The sequence below is a fragment of the Mustela nivalis genome (assembly GCF_964662115.1).
Source record: "Mustela nivalis genome assembly, chromosome: 1".
NCBI classification, from domain to species: Eukaryota; Metazoa; Chordata; class Mammalia; order Carnivora; family Mustelidae; genus Mustela; species Mustela nivalis.
This window is the reverse complement of record NC_139020.1, coordinates 181,589,998-181,611,891: the sequence shown is the minus strand read 5'-3', so window position 1 is coordinate 181,611,891 and position 21,894 is coordinate 181,589,998. Positions and strand designations below refer to the sequence as shown.

The window sequence follows — 21,894 nt, the reverse complement described above, 5'->3', positions numbered from 1 at the left end:
CCAAGGCATGCAAGAGTCTCCCTCTAAACCTTCCCGGGGCTGCCCAGCCACACGGCTCCCGGGGGCTCATCCTACAGCAGCCATCATTCATACATACATACATACATACACACACACGTCATACTCACTGATTCAATGACAGGTATATGCATAGTCTCCATCTGCCTTTTTTTAAAAAAAACAAACTTGGTTCTATACCTTATTTCTTTACTTAAATGATTTTTTTAAAAGATTTTATTTATTCATCTGACAGAGATCACAAGTAGGCAGAGAGGCAGGCAGAGAGAGAGGGGGAAGCAGGCTCCCTGCGGAGCAGAGAGCCGGAGGCGGGGCTCGATTCCAGGACCCTGAGATTATGACCTGAGCCGAAAGCAGAGGCTTTAACCCACTGAGCCACCCAGGTGCCCCTATTTCTTTACTTATATGATTTTATAAAGCCTTCATCGGCAACACAAATAGAGTGATCTTATTCTTATACGTGATCACCTAATACCTTACGTGAATATATCATAGTTCATTCAGCCTGTCTCTTAAACAATAGCCATTTGGTTTCCAATCCTTTGACATTACTTAAAATGCAGCCTTTTCTATCTCTGTATGTGCGTTATACATGTGATTGAAAATCTGTAGGATAAATTACCCAGAGTGGAGCAAAAAAGGGGTGTGGAAATTTTAAATAATAAAAAATCATTTTATTATTCTTGGTAGAAGCTCTCCCTAGTTTCCCAGCCCGCAACTCAGTATCAGAGAAATTGTTTTTCTATGCACAACCATCAGCTATCTCAATCTTTACCAGTACGCCAGGTAAGAGTGGGTATCTCATATAGATCTTTGATTGGAACTGCTCTTACTATTAATGAATTTGCGCTTTATTCAGTATTCTTTATTAAGAGACATTTGTTATTTCCTTTTCTCTGAATTTTGCCCATTTCTCTGTTGTGATTTTAGTCTTCTTTCTCACTGAGTTATAAGAAGCATTTTTACACGTCAAAGTTAGCTCTTCATCTCATATAAATTGCAAATATTTTTCTCCTTTAACATTTGCCTTTCATCCATGTGTCTGTTAATTCTGCCACATGGAATCTGGTAATAATAATGTCACTCTTTTCTTTTATGGCTTCTAGCTTTAGGTCAGACTTTAAGAAGGCTGGTCCTACCCTGAGAGTGGAAAAACAATTTTCCAATTTTTTCAAATGCTCTAAGATTTCTCTTATTACATGTTTACTTTTTTTTTTTTTATCCAAATGTATTTTATTTGAGCTAGTGTAAAGCTGATAAGTCACTCAGTGCAAAATAGATTTGTATTTTTAGGGATTTTCTAGGCCATCAATACGAGCTTGCAACGTAAGCCACATGAAAGAGGCACACTGTCTGTCCTGGGCATGGGGGCACCAACTGGACCTTTATAGCCTCTGCACGGAGTCAACAATAGATATTGGCTCAATCAATGATTAATAGTAAGGAGAAACCCTAAAATGGAAAAAAAATTCTGGGTGCATGCATATACAAGATATTATCCCAGGTACTTTAAAATTTTCTTCTTTTTTAAAATACACGTACTATTAAATGCATACTATTAAATCTCAATCTTTTTTTAAGTGTACACTTTGGCAGTCTCCAATCTATTCACAACGTCACCAGAAAAACTCCAGAACATTTTCATCCTGCAAAGCTGAAATGCTATACCCATCAAATAACAACTTTCCATGTTCCCCTTCCCTGATCCGACCATTCTACTTTCTGTCACTAGGCTTCTGATGAGTCTAGGGACCTCATAGAAATGGAATCATGCATATACTTATCTTTTTGTAACTGGCTAATTTCACTTAGCACATTGTCCTCAAGCCTCATCCACACCTTGTCAGATCCTCCCTTTTTTTCAAGGCTGAACAACCTTCCACTGCATGTACATACCACACTTGGTTTATCTATTCATTTGTCAGGGGATACCTGGGTCACTTCAAAACTGAAGCCTATATCAACCAAGCTTACCATGAGACTTGAATTTTCTAAACATGAATGCCATTTTAATTGTGCACTAACACAGCATTTGGCTTATATTCACCACTATAACTACTTATGACCATACAAAGAAAGACTCCAAACACTTTTTTGAGCAGGACTGAAGCATGATTAGATTTATGTTGTAAGATCTCTAAGGGAAATGTGTTATAAAATCTGTGTTGTACCATCTAATTTTTTAATTTATTTTTTTAAATATGTTTTTAAAAATTATTTATTTATTTATTTATTTAGTTATTTGACAGACAGAGATCACAAGTAAGCAGAGAGGCAGGCACAGAGAGAGGAGGAAGCAGGTCCCTGCTGAACAGAGAGCCCAATGTGGGGCTCGACTGTGGGTTCATGACCTGAGCCGAAGGCAGAGGCTTTAACCCTCTGAGCCACCCAGGCGCCCGTGTTGTACCATCTAAAAGGGAGAACCAGCCCAGCTTGGAGACTGAACGTACCTTATTCCAGATGCCATCCAGTGAATGGCTATAAAGGCTACGCAGGGAAAATGTGTCAGTCTGAGCAGGTCTAATAATAGAAAATGGCAGGCCTTGGGGCAAGCTGAGGTTAGCTCCCCAGCTTTCTAAACATGTTCAAATTTTTAAAATAAATTAAACACAAGTCAAAGAAAACATTCTGCTGTTTACCTTATAGTCAGCCAGCTTCCTACTGCCACCTACTTCCTCAGTTCAAAACCACACTGTACAGAAAATTTGTTTTCTTTTCTTTTGCCACCAATTAATGTTATTTTAAGGTGGTTTGCTAAGCAATTAAAAAAATTAAGATGCCTAAAATCAACTATCCTTTGAGCCATATGTACAAAACCCTGACAAATTTACAAGTACCTTCAAAAACGTTTTAGCAAGTTAAAATTTTTAGAAATATTTTTGTTTTATTCCAGGAACTAATATCATCAACACTTACAGTTTTTAAAGCCAGCCGGGGGGACAAACCGTTCTCAGATGCACTAGTGAATTATTTATTAACAGCACCCATCAAATCTTTTCATCAGCTTAAATACTAAATAAAGATGCATATTGGCAATTCATGGTGTCTGTGTTTTCAGAAATTAATAATATAGAGTATAACTGAGACACACTTGAGAAATCTGTGAATTTTTAGTCATTTTCAGCTTCCCTGTGGCTTTAGTCTTTTCATCCAATTCTTGCTGAAATGAATTTTGTCAGAAACACATACTTGGTAGTTTTTGTGCAAGGTGGTACTTTTTGTTGTTGTTATTAAGTCTAATGTGAATATCTTGTGTTCACAGACAACAGGCATGAGTTACAGGAAAGATGTTAATAACTTTACAAAATGATCATGTTATAAGCTGTTCATCCATAAGAGCTCTGCCTCCAGATGCCTAAACCATGTCCTCGATGAGAATTAAGTGACTTTCAAGGTCACACTGAATCTGAGGGGGCTCAAAGATACCATTTCTTGATCAAAGGATCAGTAATTGTTGCTCATTTAAATGTCATCTCTTCTGGGGAGCTTCCTTTGCTTACTGGACACCGGCTTTCTGGAACATGTCGCTGACCTCTGTGGCTTGAGAAGGCTTCCCAAAGCAGAGGTTCCCAATGTACCACTCCAGCACACATATATTCTCCTTTCTACTGTGCAAATATGACCAGCTGTCTCCAGGTGAACAAATTCCAACACACCTACGACAGATCATCGTGCTGGCCTTCACACTCCCTCTCCCTGTAATTGCTGCCAGCAGCTGACCGCTGTTCTGTGAGCCCCTGGAGAACAATGGCTATTTCTCATCATCTCTGTTTCCCAGGGTCCAGCAGAGTCAGCAGCACCCAGGCAGCGCTCGCTCCAACTTTGCTGAGCAAATGAAGATTTAAAGCCTTTCATGTAGTGGGTGACAAACCAGGGGTGGTGGTGGGGGGGGGAGAAATGAATTAAAAAATGTCTTTCCTCGGCACATTCAGTTAAAAATACAATGACATTATAGTTCCTAATGAGCCCTGAGAACGTGCATGTTCATCGTCCTTCCACAGGTAATTCATTTAAAACCTAGAGGTTTGGGCTACTGAGGAAACGTGATTCAAGCATTTAAGAGCTATGACTCTTAAAGTTCTTTTACTACAGCAGAAGGAAGAAAGTATCTTCGGGCATACCTAATACCGTTAGTGCCTTTTCTAGAATTCTCTGTTGTGTTCACCTCCGGGGCTGTCAAGCCATGGTGTCGGTGGATTTGTCCACTGCAGACTTTTTGTCCTGCCTTTAAAGCTCCCCATCACCAGCTCCCTAGGAGACTGTGCAAAGCGGACATCCAGAATGTGCTGTTGCACTTATTCATGCATACGACAAATGTTTCTAGGGCACCTAATGCATCTGCCAAGCACTTTGCTGCCAACGCAGCAGCGAGCAAGGCTGACAAAGTCCCTTCTGTGGTGTAGGTAAGGATCTGTGAAGATGAATACAAATAAGTAGAGAAACAGAGATGTGCAGAGGCATATGGAGGAGGGGAGTGGGGCGATGAGGAACATTCTGGAGCTGACTGCAGAACAGGGTGGCTAGAACGACAGAGTTCTTTGCAGAGTTCTATGGCAGAGTGGACTTGGGGACCACCACCCCTACACAAGACACCCCACAATAAATGTCCAGTGAGCAGCTGAGCTAGTTAGTGACCTCATTCTCAAGGGGTGAATCCAACCCTGAAGCCTGTCCTCAAAAATCTACCATAACCTCCTTTTAGCAGGTCACTAACTTGGCCTCTTCTTGACAGTCTGGGAATGACAGTTCTTCTACCTATCCACAGAGTCTTGGCTCTCTCTCCTACTAAGTTTTGGTTCCAGATGTTCCTGACCCTTCTACGATCTTGAACTTTTTGCTTTCCAAGGGAGTCTTTCATCCCAGGTTCAAGTAAGTGCTATCCTAATTTAAACACACATATTTGTGAAAGTCTCTGCTTTACCCTTGTATGACTTGCCTTATTGCCACCCTTAAGTTCTGAGAGATATAATAATCAAAAGAAAAACTAAAGACAGAAAGAGAAGCATGTGAAATCTGTTCTTTTTATTTTTTTAAGATTTTATTTATTTATTTGACAGAGAAAGACATAGTAAGAGAGGAAACACAAGTGAGGGGAGTAGGAGAGGGAGAAGCAGGCTTTCTGCTGAGCCAGGATCCCACGCAGGGTTCCATCCCAGGACCCTGGGATCATGACCTGAGCCGAAGGCAGATGCTTAATGACTGAGCCACCCAATGCCCCTGAAATCTGTTCTTTTAGAGGAATGTTGCCCAAATAAATTAAAGGAAATGTTCTGTAACCATCTGGAGCCCCAGGGGAACATATACACACTCACACATACACATTATGACAAAGACACACTCTCTCTCACATATGCATACAAACGGGACCTAGGGTTACTAAGGTGGTTTCTCTTAGTCGTGTAGTTAAAAACAGCCAGTATACAATGAAAAAAAGACAGTCTCTTCAATAAATGGTGCTGGGAAAATTGGACAGCTACATGTAGAAGAATGAAACTCAACCATTCTCTTACACCGTACACAAGGATAAACTCGAAATGGATAAAAGACCTCAACGTAAGATAAGAATCCATCAGAATCATAGAGGAGAACATAGGCAGTAGCCTCTTCGATATCAGCCACAGCAACTTCTTTCAAGATAGGTCTCCGAAGGCAAAGAAAACAAAAGCGAAAATGAACTTTTGGGATTAAAACCTGCACAGCAAAGGAAACTGTCGACAAAACAAAGAGGTATCCCACAGAATGCGAGAAGATATTTGCAAATGACAGTGCAGACTAAAGACTGATATCCAGGATCTATAAAGAACTTCCCAAACTCAACACACACAAAACAGATAATCATGTCAAAAAATGGGCAGAAGACATGAACAGACACTTCTCCAATGAAGACATACAAATGGCTATCAGACACATGAAAAAATGTTCATCATCACTAGCCATCAGGGAGATTCAAATTAAAACCACTTTGAGATATCACCTTATACCAGTTAGAATGGCCAAAATTAGCAAGACAGGAAACAACATGTATTGGAGACGACGTGGAGAAAGGGGAACCCTCCTACACTGTTGATGGGAATGCAAGTTGGTGCAGCCAATTTGGAGAACAGTGTGGAGATTCCTTAACAAATGAAAAATAGAGCTTCCCTATGTCCCTGCAATTGCACTACTGAGTATTTACCCCAAAGATACAGATGTAGTGAAAAGAAGGGCCATCTGTACCCTAATGTTCATAGTAGCAATGGCCACAGTCGCCAAACTGTGTAAACAATTTGAAAAATAACAGTGTAAACATATTTGAAAAATATTCATATCTATTCAGAAAAATGACATCATTCATATGATTATGGGAGGACCAATGTCAGTTATTCAAACCAGCAAGTTTGTAAATATGCACGATAATAAAAGCACATGTCTTACTTGCAAAAATATATATATAAATAAATAAAAATAGAAACAGCCAGTAAGTTCTGATTTAATTGTGAGACAAAGAAGCTTGTTTATGTAAACATACAATCAGGCTCTGTGGGCTGGACCAAGGGCAATGCAGGACTGTGATCCTCAAGAAAAATTCTTCCACTCAACAGCTCCGAGGACAATTTTTCTGTCTTTGAAGCCAAGAGGTATAATTATTAAATTGGCATAATTTAAGCTGTTTTCAGTGAAATATCACTTTCAGACCATTAATATTCATCTCAAATCCCATTAGCTATGAAAGAATAGCAATTAGTTAAGTAATGTGTATTATTAGTAACAACAACAGCTGACCTTTCTGGAGTACTGAATAAGCACTTCCCCACATCAGCATGCTCAATCCTGACAATATGCCCCGTTCTCACAGATGATGATACTAATGTTTAGATAGGCAGAGTCACGCATGCTGGGAGGCAGTGCTCGATTCAAACTCAGGTCTGCCTGACTCGACAGTCCATGTGTCTAAGCCTCCATGGCCTGGTCTAATTCCTGGGCTGCACTAACCTGCAGTTAGTGTGTGAGATTAACACACAGAAGCAAAAGTGCACGTGTCTGTGTGCAACACTCACCCGTGCCCACATCCCCACATACATAGGAACACATCTCAGCTGCATCCTGTTCTGGCATACACGGGAAAGAGTGTTCTTTGTCATAAACAACGGGGGCACAGCTGTCAAACAATAAATCATCCTGTGTCCTGGGAGTCACAGATATCAGAGGAAAGGAAGAAAGGTAGTAAATGCTTTCTGAAACAAGTCATTCACAGTGGCCTCCACATACTCAGGTACCTGGTTTTTCAAAGGCCCAAGGAAGCCTAGATTTTCTGCCATCCGCTGAGCTTGGCTGTCCTTTACCCCTTCCATAATGTCAACTTGCTCCTAGTAAAAATGAATCAAACAAGAAAAATTCAGACAGGCAAATGAAAAGATTCACAACCTTGAAAGAAAATGCTTAGTATTTATTTGCAAAATGAGTAATTAAAGTGTGGCACCTTTCCAAAGATCTCTGAGCAGGGCTACCGCAGCTGCCTATAGGGTATGTTTTAATTAGCAGACCATCTAAAAAACAGCCTTTCCAAAAACTATATAATTCTTCAGGGTGGCATGCTGACAAGACAATCGGATGCCAGTTTTCACTTTTAATTACTATACAGATGGCACTGACGAATATTTAGTCAGTTAATTTTTATGACATTTTTTGGAAAGATTCCAAAGTAAGGTTTTCCTGCCTAACATTGCTGTTAAGTTTAGAGCCTGTCATACGTAGGTTAAATATTACCATATGATTTAAACAGTCTATTGATGATGATAATTATTAATAATACCTTAGCTCTACAAAGCGCCATTCTCTCCAAGATACAAAGTGCTCTTCATATACATTATCTCATGTATTCTCTTCACAAATGGATTGGCTTGTTTAAATCACATAAATTTTGAAAATGGCTAGGCATTATTGGTAAGCCAACATGCAAAGTCTCAATTTAACTTCCAAGGCAGTTAAACTAAAGATATGATACTGGTGAAAAACATTCTAACACCAGTCACCAGAATATCAGTACCTGATCTAAACAAAGAGGTTCAGGAAATAAAATTCTCACTTTTTGAAAGGAAACGAAATCATTTTCTAAAAGAAATAAAAAATCCTTCTGCTAAAAATTTCTTTTTCTTTTTTTTCTGGTAAAAACTTCTAACATGATTTTTTTGATATTAAAAACTCAGAATTAAAAAAACAGAATTAAAATTCTCAAGACCATAGATGCTTCTTCTTACAAATGAGGTAGGTTGAGAAGCACTTTTTACACATTAACCTCATTCTTCCTCACAATTCTATGGGGTGGAAATTACCCCCACTTCCACTTTAGTGATTCAGAAAATGAGGCATAGAAACACTGAGACACTTGCAGGCTGGTTAGGATCTGACCTCAGCCAGACCTGTGGCTAGAAATAAAGGGTAAGATTCAAAGGATTGAAACAAACTGATAGAATCTGGACTTTTGAAGGACTCTGTTTTATATCAGCAGTACTGGGAGACATAGAAGCAGTCTCTAGCTCACATTCATTCTCCTAGGAGAGAATTTCTGGATCCTGCATACTATGAAGTGGGGTAGAGTTAGCCCAGAAAAATGGAAAACTCACAGACCTCCCCTATTGGTTAATTCTTGGGGCTGTGTGGATAGAAGAAATGAAGGGGGAAGAAAAAGCAGGAAGGATGAATAAAAGAAGAGAAGGAAAAAGCAAAGAAAGAGGGTCTTGGATAGGGAATACCTTCATTCTACCCAACTTCAACTAAGCACTCAGTTAAGAAAAAGGATTCAAATCTTCACGCCGTAAATCCCAGAAGCAAATGTACTATTACCAGCCTCAGACTGCACATTAAACCTTTAACAGCTTGTGCAACAATAATCAATGAACACAGTATAGCCAGGAATCTTAACATACCTTAAAAATAAGTTCTGGATTAGAAGCTGCCACCTCTTCAATGTCAACGCCCCCCTGAGGGCTGCCCACTATTACTGGACCATTGCAGGACCGGTCCATCAGAATGGCCAGGTAGGTTTCTCTGGAAATGTCCAAGGCTTCAGCAACCATCACCTGCCATATTAGTGAGAAAGTCAAATTAATTCAGCATTGAGCTGAGTTCCACCTGGAAATCTATATAAACTTGCTATACAAATCAAAGAGCTTCATTTTCAGGCTCTTTAAACCCAGTGAGCTAGCATCCAGAGATTTGAGAGTTCTGCCCTCATGGTACAGAATGCCCATCTGCACCTCCTTAATTGATCCCGCTAACTTGCTCAAGTGACAGGTATTCGGTTTGCCTCATGGAGCCTTCCTACTCTAATCTTCTCTTTTTCTTCCTTGAGAAACCCTGACACTTAAGAAAGACTCCGGGGAAGCAGTTGTTATTTTAATTTGAGACATTAACTGTACGTACATGATTTTTACTACACTGGTTTTTCTCAGATTACACTGGTGGAAAACCAAGTTTGTTGCCAACTTTTCCACAGTACGCCTGATGCTTCCTATGTTTGTATACCTCTATCTCGTGGATCACTGCATTTTTAATTCAATTTCCACTTTCTTTAAAATTACAAATACATTATTTGCTTATTCAAAAATAATGCAAAAGGTACCACAAGTATATACACAAGACAGTGACAGCACCCCCAGGCTGCACATACACAGCCCTTGAGCATCAGGAGAGAGGGTGATCAGCAGCCTATATGGAACTTATGTGATCATCAGAAAAAGTAGCAACTTTCTCTGGGAGGCCATGATCCTGTGCATGTCAGGACCATGCCTGGGCAAGAGGCAAGGGGATGGAAGGATTGCATTCTGTGCTCACTGCCTCAGCCCACTGCCCTTTTGCTCAGCACAGTCTTAGCAACTGTGTGGCAGGCCTACCAGGAAAAACCACTGTTAACTTTGTATCTCCTTCCCATTCATCTACAAGCATTACAGTAGTGGAGACATCCTACACATGGAAGCATATTATACATACGTGAATGCCTCTTTTCTCTTGTTTTTTTGTTTTTTTGTTTTTTAAGATTTTATTTATTTGACATAGAGAGAGATAACAAGTAGGCAGAGAGGCAGGCAGAGAGAGAGGGGGAAGCAGGCTCCTTGATGAGCAGAGAGCCCGATGTAGGGCTCGATCCCAGGGTCCTGATACCATGACCTGAGCTGAAGGCAGAGGCTTAACCCACTGAGCCACCCAGGTGCCCCTCTCTTGTTCTTAATCTTAGTACTACAAGTTGGAGATCTCTCCAAGGTCCTCTGTCTTCTTTGTGACTAGATGGTATTTATATGTCAATATTTATTTAATTATGTCCCAACTGACAGTCACGTATGTGGACTTCGTATCTCTAAAAGCCTACTTCAGTGTTTATTTATATATATATATACCTTTGCTTATGTGTTCTAGTATCCCTGTAGATAAGGTATCCAGAAGACTCTTCATAATTGCAATTTTGATAAGTACTATCAAACTGCCCGAGAGAGAGAGAGAGGCTGTACCAGCTGACACTCCAAAAAAAGCTGGTAAAAGACGTCTTTGATCATTTAAAAAAAAAGAATAGTCATAACTAATCACTACTAGTAGTGAAAATAATACAAGCACTTTCATTGCTTTTCCTGAAAGTAGTTCAGTAAAAGATTTCACCAAAAAAGTCACAGATTAAACAGCATACATATTAACTACCCAGATGCCATCAAACCACTAATTTTTAAGACACATGTAATGGGATAAATATATGATGGTCTAAAAAGCTATGAAGTAATGAATACAGAAATTCTTTTCAAACACATCACCAGTTAAAAATAAAATATAGGAGGCTTCATATTGATTCTTTTATCATAAATGGTAACTCATGACTATGTAAGAAATACTTCTTGGCACACGGTGTTGGGATTTTCACAGAAGCATGCTGTTTTCTGTTCACTTTCTAATAAGAGTTAGTCTAGAGAAGGAAATTTAATGATTTTCAGTAGTTATTCTGAGAAGCAACACAACACTGTAACTTTTTAGGATGTCATTCAAGAGTCCTATTCTTAATCTTCTAAAATGTTGACAGATGTGCTCTGCATTCCATCAAATTTCTATTTGTAAAGACCAGCTGCTGTCTCCAAAGTCTTCTGCTTGGTAGAAATAATGTATGACTCTTTAAGAAAACAGTCCGGGGAAAATGATGATTATCAGTGGATAATTCAAGATACAGTATTTTGAGATCAGATTTTTTACATTACCATGCCCTCCATATGGCCCAGGAAGTCAGAATATATTAGGCATTGTTGCAGAGAGAATCTAAATGGATTCCATGAACACTCATCCCACGAGGACCTGAGCTGATTATATTTCAGAAATGTGACTTCATCTGTGACTGACACAAACATCATCAACACAACCTTTTTGTGGAGTCCTCCAGGATGGGAAGCTTTGGGGAACTACTGGACCACTGAACCAGGTTGGTTGGTTTTTGGTTTTCGTCTCATGCTATTGAAACTGTGATCTGTGGATGAGCGTTAGCACACAAATTATCTGTAACAGAACTGTGATTAGAAAAGATTAAAAATATACTCGGTTCTCCCACTTCTCTCGCTGTACAGTAGTAACCTTCGCTGGAACTGAATCATGAAGAACGTGGTGAGTAGAAGAGTCTCACCTCTCATATTGTTACCCAAGGGAACACAAGAGAAGTGCATTGGCACAGACTCAGAAAAAAATATCCAAAGTGTACAATGTATGTATGTGTTTATACAACTTCTCAAGCAATCTTAGAAATCTAAAGTTCTATAATGGGGTGACTTCTATCTACTGTCCAAGATTTCATAAATGAAAAAAAAATCCATGTTCCTTAAAGTTGTACACAATGTTAGGAATAGTAGTAACATAATAGGAATGTAGTAACATAAACTACACAGAATAAGGACAGACCTGATATATGCCATTATTTCAGGGGGGTGAAAATCCAAAGAATTTCTGTTTTCAAATTTTTCTATTTCTGTAAGATAGGAATTTTTTTTTACATGTTTGAATTACTTTTACAATTGGAGGAAAACACAATACACTACTTAAAAAAACAACACATTATAGACGTTTCCTGGCAATGACTCAATGTACAAGCATACACTTATCACCAGCCTTTCAGAAACCTATCTCCAAACTAATTTTATGCATTACCATACAGGGTGAATCTGCTTTAGGTATTTTTATATGTTTTAAAAAAGTACCACAAACTCTAACCTAAAAACTCATATAAAACAACGAAATCCTACAAACAAAAACACTAATCATGTCCTCTGTGGACAAATTTTGAAGAAGTTAACACAGGTAAAGACTCATAACCAGATTTAAAAGGCAAATAAAAGCACTGTGTTGGGCCAAACAAAAGTCAAAACAAAACACTTTGAGTTTTAAAACAGTTCTTACATCTGAGAAGAAGTGGGAAAGGGAAATCACCACAACTCGTTTCTCCTTAGTATGCTCTCTTGACATTTATAAAAGCTTTAAGTTCTCAGAATGAAGGAGCTAATGACCACCAGGATTTCCATCTCCCTCTTTCAGACCAAGGGAGACCCAAGAGACCCCCACCATGGTACACTAAGAACCAACCGGCAATTTTTTGTTTTTTTGGTCATCTTGAAAATTTTCTCCCCTTTTCACTCTGAGAAATTGAGAACAGAACACACTGCCTCAGGTTCCCCAAACAGGCACACTGATGGTGGAAACCATCATCGGTGATGCTGTGTCCACAAAGCAGAGAGAGAATCCCTGAAAGCCTGGGTCCCCATTCACTGTTATGACAGCGTCTTCTAACCATCCGTGCCTGCCAGGACTGGGGTGTGCAATCTTGTCATCACACAGGAGCCAATGCTCAGAAGGGTTCCCATCCTGGTCTTTTGGCATAATGTTTTGCTGGAGCGGACTTGAAATTTGAACAAAGGCCCCTATATGTTTTTGAACCGAGTCCTACAAATCAAGTAGCCAGCAGTGGTGTCTCTGTGTACCAGGAAGGTGTATAAGGTGGACAGGCTGACAGGAGCAGAGTTAGGTTCTGGCCTTGGCTCTGCACCCACGATTTTATGACTGAGGCGGGCCACTTGATTTGGGGTTTTATGTTATGCGTGTGTGTGTGTGTATGCGCATGAGGTGCCCCCTAGAGACACTTCGGAACCCCAGCAGACCACTCACCCACCGTACGTGCAGTGAGAATAGTGGATTTCAGTGGTATTAATCTCAAAGTAAGGTAAAGCGACACTTAGAAAACCAATCACAGCAGGTAACTCTGATTCGTAGGACGAGGGTGGGGTTATGGAGGAGCAGAGAATGTCCACACTGAGGAGTAAGAGCTGTCACTCAAAGCCCGTTCAGCTTTAAACAACTTGGGCCTGTGTTCTGGAAGGGAAAGCCATCGATTCTATCATTCACCCACACCTACTTTTAGTAAATGCTAATGATAATAAACACTTGTACTATTATAGAACCTTTACGTTTCTCCTCAAAGTCATACCACAACCTAAACAGATCATAGGAGGTTTAAAAAATATAATGGTGTATCACCAAAGTGTAGTGCTTCATCAGGTTGTCAAAACTGAAATAGGATTTTCTCTTCTTTTCTAACAACATACATAGAAAATGACCCACAGCATTCGCATTACCTTGTTAACTTTCACACCTTCTTTTGGAGTTTGTTTTGTTGCTAGATTATACCCAATCATCTGTTTAGCCAGCTGTCCCACAACTTGAGGGCTAAGAGAGAGAGAGAGAAAGGAAAAAATATCAATGTCTATGCTGAAAATTACTTTAGAGAAGACTGCATGCCATGTCCTCATGTCCAGCTCCACACTCATCGAGTCCGTAGGGCTTTCTGCTCATGTACTAGGTGCCTAGCCCTGTACCGGAGGCTCACTGAGAACAAAATACCCATGGGGGGGGTGGGGGAGAGAAAGGAAGGGAAGGGAGGGGAGGGAAGGGGAGGGGAGAAAAGAAGGAGAGAAGGAAAGGGGGCAGGGAAAGAGGAAGGAAGGGAAGGGGAGGGGAGGGAGATTCTTGCTTCCCTCTGCTATTCTCTCTCCCCAAAATAAGTTACTTTCATAGTAGAAAGACACTGCTGAAATGTATCACAGATTCAGATATGAGGTCAATAACAAAGACCTGACTTGGGCAGTGTGAGAAGTCTTGGCCACTGAGAGGCACAAGAGAGAGGGTGAGATTCAAAGTAGATAATGAAAAGGTAAGTGACAGAAAGGAAAGGGAAAGTGGGCAGTGCTGGGCCCTGATAGCCGAAGGCTTGGACTATCATACAGGAGGGACAACTGAAGCCATTGGTACTGGGGAGCTACTGCGGGTTCTAGAATAGGGAAGAGACACTTTGGAGGCCACATTTATGTTGTTGTTTTCAACATTTATGATGAATCACTGACTGTCTACAACAGAAGGAGTGTTGATTTTTCACAAATTAGTGGAGAAAAAATCCTTTTGTGAGATAAAGAACACTTGGGCACCACAGAGCACTCTTACCTTTAATTCATTTCCCTTTTCGCTACCTTTTGCTCCCAACCCCATTCCAAACATCTTTCTCAAGGACTGCTTCCTTCAGTCATGAGCAAAATCTCCCATAACTGCTTAGACCAAAGACACAGAATTAAAATGTCCAGACTTACTCTTTTGTTAAGTGAACGCCTCCTTTCAAACCGCTACTAAAGACACCTTTTCCTCTTCCTCCAGCTAAGATCTGGGCTTTTAAAACAAATTCTTTTGCATCTGAAAAAGAAAACCCAGAGTTGGTAGTGGATTTTACTTACAAATAAATTTATCTATCTATCTATCTATCTATTTATTTCCAGCAACAAGCAATGTGGAAGTGCATATACCTTCAAAAAATGGTAAAAGCTCACTTAAACTAACTTTGAAAATAAACGCATAAGGAACTTCAAAAAAACAACAGGGCACCCAAATACAAAGTCTTTATCGAGGACATTAAAATATTTCCTACCAGTTTAATCTAATACTCAACCATCCCAAGAGAAAACAAGGCATATGTTCCCTTGATGTTTTGAGTGTCAGAAGATGCTAAATAAATCCAGGCCAGAGGTATTAATTTTACTGTGTAATGACACTCCCATGTGGCAGAGGCACTAATCTGCCAGTCAGAAAAGCTAACTACCTGTCAGCCGGCTGAGATGTCAAAGGGAAGGCTGGAGTACATGGGGGAGAGGTTTAAGACAAGATGCAAAGGGAGTAGTTAATAACTGTATTCTTGGAAACCAACAGATTTCTGAGTGGATGTTCTAGATATTGATGGGACTGGATAAGGGAGGAAGAAATGGATTAAAATTGAAAGCAAGTAATATTTCTGAAGGTTGGCAGGGTAACAAAACATCCCACATCCTAGGTGGGATTTTCCTTCCTTCCTTCCTTCCTTCCTTCCTTCCTTCCTTCCTTCCTTCCTTCCTTTCTTTCTCTCTTTCTTTCTTTCTTTCTTTCTTTTTAAGATTTTTTAAATTTATTTGACAGACAGAGATCACAAGTACGCAGAGAGGCAGGCAGAGAGAGAGAGAGAGGGAAACAGGCTCCCCACTGAGCAGAGCGCCTGATGCGGGGCTCACTCCCAGGACCCTGGGTTCATGACCTGAGCCGAAGGCAGAGGCTTTAACCCACTGAGCCACTCAGGCGCCCAAGGGATTTTCACTGCTTTACACACTCAAGGAATGGGGGATGTGACTGCTTTTGACCTTTGAGAACCAACTCGTAAGCTCAAATATCTTCATGGACCTGGCTTAAAAGCTACATTTGTGAAGCAGCCCAGTGACAGAAATGAGGTCTTCAGCAAATAGGACAGCTGCCCACCCCTCACACATCCATGAGAAGAAAAATAAGAGAAAAAACTGGCAGCTTTCAAATCAAACAGGTTTCATAAAACAAATAGTATATTTCTTCTGGTCACAGCTGGTACTCTCTGTCGGTCATTCATCTTCATCTAAATGCAGAAAACTAAGTCAATCTTCTATAAGGTCATATGAGTTTTCTGGTTTAACAGCAGGTTCAGAATCTGCAGACTGGGCTGCCGTCAGGCCTCCATCTCTTATCCCACTGTTGACCACTGGCAAGTTACTTAATGTCTCCGAGACTCAGTTTACTCCATTGTGAAGAAGCCATGGGACTTCTCTGAGAATTAAATCATACATGTGAATACTTTATCTCAAGAGCCTGAAAACTCTTATGATTAATGAAAGACTACTGCCACAGTTAGCTCATTTTATTACTTTACTATATTATAAAGAATCAAAGGGATCGTTGCCACTTGGGCAGATATGGATAAGTAATAATATTAATAATAAGTTTTCTGTGTCTGCCACCATTCACGTGAGGTGAGGACTCCTCCATGAGTGTTGGCCATTTTAGCTATCTCTGTTATGGTTCTTGTTACTCAAGGCAAGCAGGCAAAGGTTCCCAGAGAAGGAGCCACAGAGGGTTTTATCATGAAGGCAACAGGGAGCTACAGAAAGATCTGGCATTATGACAGCACTGGGTATGACAGCCACTCCAGATGATGTAGTCAGATTATTAGGATTCACTGTCTTTATTGATTGGTCTTCCTTTCTCCTATATTTGCTTACACTCAGGAAACTAGGGCACACTTTCTCTCAGAAGCAAGAAGAGACCTTTGTTTTTGTTTTTGTTTTAATTTTTTAATTTTTTATAAACATATATCATTATCCCCAGGGGTACAGGTCTGTGAATCACCAGGTTTACACACTTCACAGCACTCACCAAAGCACATACCCTCCCCAATGTCCATAACCCCACCACCCTTCTCCCAACCCCCCCTTCCCCCAGCAACCCTCAGTTTGTTTTGTGAGATTAAGAGTCACTTATGGTTTGGCTCCCTCCCAATTCCATCTTGTTTCATTTATTCTTCTCCTACCCACTTAAGCCCCCATGTTGCATAACCACTTCTTCATATCAGGGAGATCATATGATAGTTGTCTTTCTCTGCTTGACTTATTTCGCTAAGCATGATACGCTCTAGTTCCATCCATGTTGTCGCAAATGGCAAGATTTCATTTCTTTTGATGGCTGCATAGTATTCCATTGTGTATATATACCACATCTTCTTGATCCATTCATCTGTTGATGGACATCTAGGTTCTTTCCATAGTTTGGCTATTGTGGACATTGCTGCTATAAACATTCAGGTGCACGTGCCCCTTTGGATCCCTACGTTTGTATCTTTAGGGTAAATACCCAATAGTGCAATTGCTGGGTCATAGGGCAGTTCTATTTTCAACACTTTGAGGAACCTCCATGCTGTTTTCCAGAGTGGTTGCACCAGCTTGCATTCCCACCAACAGTGTAGGAGGATTCCCCTTTCTCCGCATCCTCGCCAGCATCTGTCATTTCCTGACTTGTTGATTTTAGCCATTCTGACTGGTGTGAGGTGATATCACATTGTGGTTTTGATTTGTATTTCCCTGATGCCGAGTGACATGGAGCACTTTTTCATGTGTCTGTTGGCCATCTGGATGTCGTCTTTGCAGAAATGTCTGTTCATGTCCTCTGCCCATTTCTTGATTGGATTATTTATTCTTTGGGTGTTGAGTTTGCTAAGTTCTTTATAGATTTTGGACACTAGTCCTTTATCTGATATGTCGTTTGCAAATATCTTCTCCCATTCTGTCAGTTGTCTTTTGATTTTGTTAACTGTTTCCTTTGCTGAGAGCACCTTTGTTGATGCCCTTGACGCCCTCCAACACTTGCTGCTGTCATAGATATGAACCATTATAACATCCGTCAAACCCACGTCTTACAAACTGGCTCAAGTCTAAGTGGGTAATGAACTAGCTATGATGACAACTTATTATGAGAAAACACACGAGGAAAGAAACCAAGTAGAACTAATTTATTTTGTAGTTAGACCACAGCATGTAAGGACAGCAGTAAGAGCAAGGACTGTGGAGTTAAACAGACCTAAACTTTCCAACCTCTACCCATCACTTTCTTCATAGACAGGAAGAGAATGAGGCTCAGAGAGGTAAAAGTGTTTTGCCTGTCTGTAACATGGTTATAACGAAGTAATTGCCAGTGGTAGGATGATGTGAGTAATAAATGAAATACAGTAGGTAAAGTGCTTATCTCAATGCCTGGCACATTTAAAAGAAGTCAAAACATGATAGCTATCATCACTAATTGTTTTCAGCAATTAAACCAAAAAATGGCATTTGGAATTTGTCTTTTTAGAAGACATTTCTTAATTCCCTTTTGAAGACAACAAGTAGAAAAAATACTTTTTGCTGTCTACTCAAATTTTTAATTGTGATCACTTCAAATTCTTTAAAAACTGTAATCAGCATTCCATTGCCATTATCAATTTTCATATGCTTGTCATCCAGGAGAAAGAGATGCTTTTCTTTACAAGCTTCCCAGCAGCAAAAGTTGAAAGCCAGACAGAATACCTAATTGGGCATTGTTAATTGGCACTACATAGGCTTAATTAAATCAGCCTTAGGCACAAACCATCAAGACAGAGGAACAGTTGTAGCCTCAGTGAAGTGTTGTCAATTACACGTGTCACCATTTGACCATGCGTCAAAGGACTCCATGCCACCAAGCTGGTAGACTGAACAGCCACTTGGAGACTGAGCATCCATACTGGGACAAGTGTCAAAAGACAAAGGAAAAGACTATATCCAATCTAGGTACATCTGCATCTTATAACCCAGGCCAAAAATAGGTTCACTAAAATCATCTCTTCTTGTTAGATCTCAAGTGCTAAATCAGTACAGTATGTCAATGGCCCATAGAAAAGCAAGTTTTTCTCATCTGGACTGAAACTCACATGAAGTAATTTAATTCAGTTATTTACTCAAAGGGCTGAAAATTAAGTGGCCAAACGCTATTGAGCAGTTTCTAGTCTTTTCATTCAGTATTAATCAAGTTGATTTCACACAATGTCACAGTTTCCATTTTATTTAAAGATATGGTTTCTCCAAATACACAAATTTCTGGGTTGCTTTTGTTTGTTTTTCACATTATCTTCCTAATCCCAAATAAAATTACAAAAAAAATCCCCGACATGAAATCCAATTTTTGTCTAACACAAGGTGATTTAACCATACTTTAGGATAACAAGCTAAAAAAGAGACAGAGGGGAGAAAAAATAGCTACTCTGAAAGATTTTGTATGGAAAGATAGTGCACTTACATACTGATAACCATATTACCGAGTCCAAGTTAGTAAAACCTGAGTGTGTATAAAACTGAATTCCTTGCCCATAACTACTACTCTTACATGCAGCAGCCTGAATGTGCAGTGAATTCACTTTTTTTTCTTCCTTTTCTGGTGAGTTTGTGATAATGAAGAGTGCTCACAAATGACTAGGATTCCGCTTGGTTAGATGGGAACCACTTACTGTAATTTACATACATTTTAGGAGAAGAATTGTAAGCAATATATTTGATAAGCTTCTAAGTGTGTAAGATTCTCAACTACCATATCACTTATGAGAATATTTGTAGCTATTTAGGAAGCCTAAAAAAACCCATGCTGTGATCTTCTTGTTTGATTCTATTAACCACATTAAAATAATGCTTTCTCAAATGTTTTCTTCTCATTCCTTACCACAAGTGTCATTCTAATTACAGTAACACAGTTTTATACCAATTTTTATAGTCCCCCAATAGTCCCAGACTGGATACTAAGTACCCTTGGAAGCATTATTAAATCTAAAGGAAAAAAAAATTCATTAAGGAAAGCATAACCTAAAGAGAATAAATATGAAATGTTTTTAATCAGACAAGTTTTATAAAACTAATTCACTCTGCCTTTTAGAGATGGCATTCACAAAATATACAAAATAATGCTTATAAGAAACAGTTTAGAACCACAATGCAAAAGGACCTAGAAAATGTCTGAAAATGTTCATCAGGAATATCGATAAGAATGTTATTTTCAACTATCTTTTTAAAACAAGTTTAGTGAATTCAACATTGCTCTCTTCAAAAACATAATAGCTTCCTAAATGTAAATGCAGCACTGTATGGATGGAGGCTACGAAGGTGATCATCTATTTTGAGCCGGTAACATTGGAGTTGTTGGGGGAAGTACAAATTCCACGGTTCACCGCTGGAGCAAAATTGAAATACCCAGTTTTCAGCACAGTTGCATGGCATAATTTCCAGCATGGTGATCAACTTTCATGAGGTTTGACAGGATTCTTAATTGAGAAAGTTACAATGTATTTCAGATTGACCTACCTCTGGAAGGCAAGGAGAAGGAGGAGGGTGAAGAAAGAAGAGTCGAAGATATTACAGAAAGAGGAAACTTTGTAAAGGACATACAATTACAGGGTGATAAGGTAGAGGCCTAAGTGCCAATTTCCCAAAGAAAATGATTTAATTTCTGTGATCTCATGATGACCCTAAAACCCAGACTTAAAATTGGAGAATTACCTATCTTTGATTATTATAATATCTCCTGTGAATGGAGTCCTATTTCCTCAAGTTGTAATTCGGTCACTGGGAATTAGATAATATTGCAATGACTCTTTCCATATGCTCAGTGGAATCCCTGAAACTAAAACAATTATTTCAATTTTCAACATGTCTGACATGGGCTTGCCTCACATTGGAACAAAGAATTTCAAGTATGCAAGACGTCAGAATAAACTATTTCACCATTGGTCACATCCCCTGATTGATACCTGGATCCCCAAGAGATACTTGGGATTCCCACCACACTGCTACCCATCAAAGATTTAAATTGCATATACCTGAAACAGTCATTTTTTTTTTAAGATTTTATTTATTTATTTGACAGAGCTAGATCACAAGTAGGCAGAGAGGCAGGCAGAGAGAGAGAGAGGAGGAAGCAGGCTGCCTGCTGAGCAGAAACCCCGATGCAGGACTCGATCCCAGGACCCTCAGATCATGACCTGAGCCGAAGGCAGTGGCTTAACCCACTGAGCCACCCAGGTGCCCCTGAAACAGTCATTTTTAAAGTAAAAGATAGAACTAGGGCCATCTCTTGGATAAGGGTTTTGTGACAAGAACAACTAGGAAGTTGTTTAGGGAGACATTATCTTAGTAGTTTTTTGTTTGTTTGGGGGGGGCAGAGAGAGAGGGAGGAGAGAGAGCATCTAAAAGGAGCCCCACACCCATCAAGGGGCCCCATGTGGGGCTCCATCTCACAACCCTGCCATCATGACCTGAGCTGAAGCCAACAGTCAGATGCTTAACCAAGTAACCCACCCAGGCACTCCAGGGAGACCTTATTTTACATTAAGAAATCCTTCACTGATAAGGCTTTTATATATGAATTTCCTATCAAATATTATAGTCAATTAATTCCATATTATCTAAAGTACTTCCTTCATCTGGAGAGTGTAGGGGCATGATAATACCACCTGGAACAGTTTAGGTAATAATGTGATCCTAAGACAACACATTTTGCTTTCAAGGAAATAATTTTAATTTTAGTTCCTATAAAAGTTTCTAAATTAAAGTTTGACAAATCATCTTTTCATATTGCCATACTTAAAAAATATTACATATGTATTATTATATTACAGCTCTCATTAAAATCTGTAATGATAAACTAGCCTACTCGTCTGATCATATCACTGATGTTATTAATTGCTTTCATAACTATTAATACAGACTGCATTGGTGATAAAATTTTTAAAGCTAGACAGAAGTTTCCTCAGAAAAGATCAATTCAATTGTAATATCTTACTCTTTTTATAGTTTAAGACTAATAAAACAATCTTACATGTTGGCTATTAAATTAAAAGATGTATTGCTTAGGTGCCTGGGTGGCTCAGTCATTAAGCATCTACCTTCAGGCTCAGGTTACGATCCCAGAGTCCTGGGATCGAGCAACGCATCTGGGCCCCTGCTTGGTGGGAAGGCT

General features: G+C 39.6%; 1 protein-coding gene across 2 annotated transcripts in view; it reads right to left on the bottom strand.

The window, feature by feature from the left end:
* The window catches only part of SUCLG2 (succinate-CoA ligase GDP-forming subunit beta), a 184,428-nt gene that overhangs the window by 120,251 nt on the left and 42,283 nt on the right, over positions 1-21,894 (bottom strand). The window contains exons 1-5 of one of the 2 annotated variants that reach the window (XM_082691379.1): positions 15,980-16,048; positions 14,649-14,801; positions 13,644-13,734; positions 8,925-9,077; positions 7,275-7,364 (exon numbers count right to left, since the gene is read on the bottom strand). In XM_082691379.1, coding sequence (XP_082547505.1) covers positions 7,275-7,364; positions 8,925-9,077; positions 13,644-13,703 — 303 coding nt within the window. In that variant the 5' untranslated portion in view covers positions 13,704-13,734; positions 14,649-14,801; positions 15,980-16,048. Of the gene's footprint in view, positions 1-7,274; positions 7,365-8,924; positions 9,078-13,643; positions 13,735-14,648; positions 14,802-15,979; positions 16,049-21,894 lie in introns of those variants that run through there. The other variant, XM_082691378.1, reaches the window with a different exon arrangement.